This window comes from Hibiscus syriacus, unplaced genomic scaffold (assembly GCF_006381635.1).
Source record: "Hibiscus syriacus cultivar Baekdansim isolate YM2019G1 unplaced genomic scaffold, ASM638163v2 tig00111095_pilon, whole genome shotgun sequence".
In the NCBI taxonomy this organism is placed as follows: domain Eukaryota; kingdom Viridiplantae; phylum Streptophyta; class Magnoliopsida; order Malvales; family Malvaceae; genus Hibiscus; species Hibiscus syriacus.
The window spans coordinates 5,564,583-5,570,303 of record NW_024062980.1 but is presented as its reverse complement, the minus strand read 5'-3'; the positions used below and the strand labels follow the sequence as shown (position 1 = coordinate 5,570,303).

The 5,721-nt window shown below is 31.8% G+C and overlaps 1 protein-coding gene across 1 annotated transcript; it reads right to left on the bottom strand.

Annotated features, from left to right (window-relative positions):
* Nucleotides 1-3,972: 3,972 nt before the first annotated feature.
* Nucleotides 3,973-4,485, bottom strand: LOC120152811. Its single transcript, XM_039164935.1, has one exon. The coding sequence runs from the start codon at nucleotides 4,483-4,485 to the stop codon at nucleotides 3,973-3,975; it is 513 nt and encodes a 170-aa protein (XP_039020866.1).
* Between the last annotated feature and the right edge of the window lie 1,236 nt (nucleotides 4,486-5,721).

Genomic DNA, 5,721 nt, shown 5'->3' with positions numbered 1-5,721 from the left:
CCATCTGATTCTGATTTTAAACTAAAAATATCATTTTTACTATTTATTAGGTTTAACTCAAGCCCAAATATACCTCAAATTAGGTCAAATCTTCTTACAAGCTAGAGAATTAATCCAAGGCCTATCTCAGGTTAGTCCAAAACTTCTAACCCGGGATCCGGAGCGTTACATTTTTTTTTTTTGAAAACCTCTCTTGCAACTTTTTTTGGGCAGTAAAAAAATGAAAAGACACGTGGACTCAAATAGTGATTTCTAAGCAAAAGGAAGACTAGTTTGGATCCAAGAGGAAATAAATCTTTTCAAGATAAAATGCATCAATGACAATGCATATCACATTGATTTATCATGTGAGTATAATGTGAGTTTCTGTTTAAAAGTTTCTGCTCTTTTTCCCTTTGATTTTTAAGATTCGAGGATGAATGCTATTAAGGAGTGGGAATGATACATGTACCAAGACTCATGATCACGATGGACTTACTTTCTTGCTTGGCCTAATCACAAGAGCAAAGTCACGACAACCCAAGGCTCAATTAAATATAACTATTAGAGGAGTTCAAAAATATCTGATCCGGTTGACCTGGCCTGTCAACCCACCGATCCGAACTTAAAATAATCGGGTAATTATATGCAAAAAATTATCCAACCGGGCCGAGTAGTTGGGTTGAGTTTGGGTCAATTTTTTTATAACAGGGTACCCGACCCATATATATATAGTTTGATTTATATTTATGTTTTATGTTTGTTAATATTTTTATCTTAAAATTAAATTTAAATCCCTAAATTTTTCTTAGGTTTGTATAATGTATTTTTAAGTTTAAAATTTTTTTAAAAAGCTTTTATTAATTTGTCAATACGAGACTTTAAAGAAAAAATACGATCAATTTTAATATTTTCTTTTGAAAATAAACTTTAATATATATATATATATATATATCCTTAAAACTAACTTAAAATCACTATTTTTTGTGTATGAATTTTATATTATGAACTTTTAAATTTTTATGTATTTCTATGTGATTTTCTTAAAAATAAATTAAATTTAAAAAGTAAAAAAAAATATATATGAATCAAGTACCCGTGACAAGAAAATACGGGTACCCAAATTTTACGGGTACTCGGACTCAATGAGCCAGGTTACGGGCTGCTAAATATACTACCTGAAAAACCATATACCTGATACTATAGGTACCCGAAAATGCGGATATCCGATTTTAAGCACCCCTAATAACTATACAAGACATTGTAAGCAAGGATATTCAAGTTTTATCAAAGAATCAAGAATTCCATCCACATAATCATATATTTCAAAAAGGAAGCCCAACAAGAATGAATCCCAACACATACCCATGTGTGACCAAAGAAAAATTCAAAATAGACTTGGAAAAACTCGACTAAAAAAATTGATTTTTTTTACTTTACTCGACTTGGAAAAACTTGACTCGAATTGAATTCGAGTTGTACATAAACTCAACTCAACTAAAAAAATTCAAAATTGAATCAAGTTATAAAATAGACTTTAATAACATGAATAGTAACTTGAAATTTTTAGTAATTAGCATATTGATTTTCAAGTTTGAGTCGAATTCCTCGACTCTGCATGATATATATATATCACATATGAACAAATATGAACAAATATATATGTATTATATATGAGTATGGAAACTCATTTAAAATGGAATCAAATAGTACCATAATATTATAAATATTTATAATTAAATATAAACAAAAACTCGAATAAATTGAATCTGGCACACCCCCAAAATTTTTTGTTTACAATATTTAATTAATTATCTGGATTTGAGGACCAAATTGCATAGTTTTGAAATATGAGGGTTGTTTCGTAAGTTTTCACCTAGTCTTGGAACTTAAGCCCGATTTTACCCATTAACTTTGGTCGTCGTAGAGAAGCCTTCGAAGGTTCTTTAGAACCAAAACGGTTTCTTTGGTTCTTTGATGTTTTGTCAATGTTCGATCGTCCTTAAATGACATGTCAGTATCTTTAGATTCAGAGAATCATTGCATGTCGACCAATGATCGTGGGGTCATCTTTGTTACCACCGTTAAAGGAAGTGAATTATGAAAAGTGTTGATCATCTTCAAAAGCATCCCTCTACCTTTCACTGTCGTAAAATAACACTTGCATGATATTATCTAGCCATCGATTTCAAAATTTGAAAATTTTGGCATCGATACAATGATTGGAAATGCCACACACATTGCCCTTATGCATGGGCATCGTCTGCTTTCCTTGGAGCTTTCTGGAAACCGGTCTGGATCTGTACAAATTTCCGAAACTAGTCTAGATCTCCTAAATTGAACTAATCCAAATCAAGTAGTGTCGAGCCCTGAGCTGAGCTGAGCCTTGAGCTAAGATGAGTCGTAAGTCACCCAACGAACTAAGTAGAGTCGTGATTCGAGAATTCGAGACGAGGCTCCAACTTGAGCCATTGATCGTTGACCTTCGTTGAGCGATCATTGATTTTTTGAGACCACATGTTCTGATTTTTTGACATCATGAGTCTGTTTTGTAAAATTTAAACTTGATAAGCTATTTTCAGCATTTTATCTTCCAATTCAATCTAATTTTCACATTTAAGCTTCGTTTCTAATGTAATTCTTTTTGTTATTTATCCAAGAATTTATGGGATGTCGAATCCAAATTCGAGAGAAATCAAATGGTGTTAAATGATCGACCGATGTAGCTTAAAAATCAAGCTAATACTTTACTACCCTATGCGTGCTTTCTGGTATATGTTGGTAATTGGTCAATGCATGAATGAATATGATTTGGACATGAGTTATGAATAATTATTTTAAAACTACTCTGATTATAGTATAATATTAGCAACTGATTAAGATTTGGATGACTTGTATAAGAAATTAGGTGATTGACATGAAATTATGTAACACCTTTTTACCGTGTCTGACACTGAACACGAGTCAGAGATGTCACATAACATTTGTAAAATATTTCTCTTTTGAAATTCAGTAAATTGTTTTTGGATAATAAAGCTTTTATTACCCAAAGAAGCAATGACTGCTACAAAAAACACCGATAAAAAAATACACACAATTACAAGAGAATGATCGGCTAATCAATACCCCAAGATATACAAAGATTGGAGTTTACATAATCAAGCCTATTTATCTTTTTCCCCCTTAGTTTAATTCCTACGAAATCTTTGACGTTGCTAAGTATTTCTTCTCTTTTTCTTGAGGTTCCTTTAAATATTCTTCGATTGCGTTCCTCCCACAAGACATAGATGCTTGCACACCAAGCAAGTTTAAGAATAGTAGTGATAAGAGATTTTCATTTCCATGTGTTGGAAGCCCAAGTTACCATATTCTCCCAAGAATCAATTTTCTTCTTTAATCTATTTAGGAGAAGAATTTTCTCCCTAAAAAAATAAGCATATGAGCAATCGAAGAACAAATGATTACGGTTTTCCATCATTTCATTACATAGGACACAAATTCCATTAGTAGAAATCCCCATACGAATGAGTCGGTCACGAGTAGGAAGTCGATCTAAAAGAGCCATCCATACAATCAAACTATGCTTGAGTAAATGGTGAGGGAACCATATAAGGGAGTGCCAAGGGACTTTTTCTTTTTTCATTCTAATCTCCTGCCAAATTTCTCTAATGGTGAAGGCTCCTTTCGAAATGGCAATAAAAGCTTCAATTCGAAGCTTGAGGATTCTGTTGATGCCCCAACATAGTGTAGCAGAATTTTCCATGCTCCAAAAATCATTCTCTTTAATAACATATGCATTAATCCAAGCTATCCATAGAGAACCCTCTCCTACTAAAATATTTTTCGTGAGCTTAATAAAGCAGGCTTTATTCCATGCTTTAAGGTCTTTCAAACCGAGACCTCCCTTTGATTTCAACTGGCAGATGTTATTCCGGCAGATACGCCGCCTGTAGCTGATGTATCAAAGCTTTTCCAGAAAAAATAGGAGCATAGCTATTCAATCTTGCAGATTACAGACTGAGGAAGCAGAAGTTGCCTTCTCCAATAATTAGCAATGCTGAACAATACAGCTCGAACGAGTTCTAGCCTGCCTGCGTAGCTCAAGAATTTTCCAGACCAAATTGTGAGTCTAGCTTTTATACTGTCAATGAGAGGTCCACAATCTTTTTCAGAAAGCTTTCTAGTAATTAAGGGAATCCCTAGGTATCTTACAGGCAAACAACCAAGCTGAAATCCAGTAGCTCTTTTAATATGATCAGTGTTCCTGTTAGAAATACCAGAAGTAAAGAATGTGCATTTTGTAGCATTGAGATTCAACCCAGACAGTTCATAAAAATGATCAAGAATTGTTAAAACTCCAACAACAGAGTCTATAGTTCCTTTGCAAAAAATTAATAGGTCATCCGCAAACGATAAGTGAGTGAGCCCTATTCTTTTACATTTAGGGTGATAAGCGAATAATCCTTTGGCAACAACCAAGTTAAGTAGATTTGAGAGGATATTCATGGATAAAACAAAAATGAAAGGTGATAGGGGATCACCCTGTCTAATGCCTCTAGACCCTTTAAAGTAACCAATCAGTGTGCCATTGAAAGAAATCGAGAATCTGGCTTCAGTAAAACATGCCTCAGTCCAAGTGATAAACTTTTGGGGAAGGTTGAGAGCTTTAAGAAAAGTAGAAATAAAATCCCAATGCAAAGTATCAAAAGCTTTTTGTAGATCGATCTTCAGAGAACATCTTGGAGAAATAGTTTTTCTTCCATAACCTTTAACCAATTCTTGGGAGGGTATTATCAACAATACTCCTTCCTTTAATGAAGGCAGTTTGATTGAGAGAGACAATTTCTGGAATGAGACTTGAAATTCTTTTGACTAGAATTTTTATGATAGACTTATAAATAACAGAACATTCAGTAAAATTTTGTTTCTTTAAAATTTATACAATTTAACAATAATCACCAAAACTAGTTAATCGTGTAAAATCAAAAAATAATATTTTTTTCATTCAAAGAAAATTTGATTTCAGCAGCAACTTGTCAGTTTAATATTGTTTCATATAAAACTGAAACTGCCTAGTTTAAAATCCATTTCAGATAAAAATAAATGTAATTTAATAAACTATTAAACACGTAAAATGTCATTTTCACTTAGTAATATCCGTTTTAAGTCTATTTATATATAATACTACATACCATTTCAAATCTATTTATATCAGAGCAACATATTATATAAAATATACATGCCATCTAACAATATCTAAACAACATCATGTGTAACACCCATATATCATATACGTACTCGAATATAAGTTAGAGATATTACATTAACCATTTGAACATTTCCTAGTCAAAAAACCATTCAAATTTTGTTTCGTTTAAAATTTCCAATTTAACGATTAAAACCAAATTAATAAATCGTAAAATCATAATGCAATATTTTAACTACCAATTCGAATTCGTTTTCATGCAACAATTTGGTAATCTAATACTATTTGATATCATAATTAAAACTGCCTAAAACTGCTTTATTTAAAATCTATTAAAACATGATCTAGTATAATATTATTCATCCATGTTACTAATTATATCTAAGACTATCCATACTAAAGCAGTACTAATTTAATATTACAAAACTAATTTATAACTAATATATCATAGAATTTAAAACACTTATAATATGCATGCCACTAAACAAGTTAAAATAACATCAAAAGATGTATTATTGATATTGTATGTCAATACG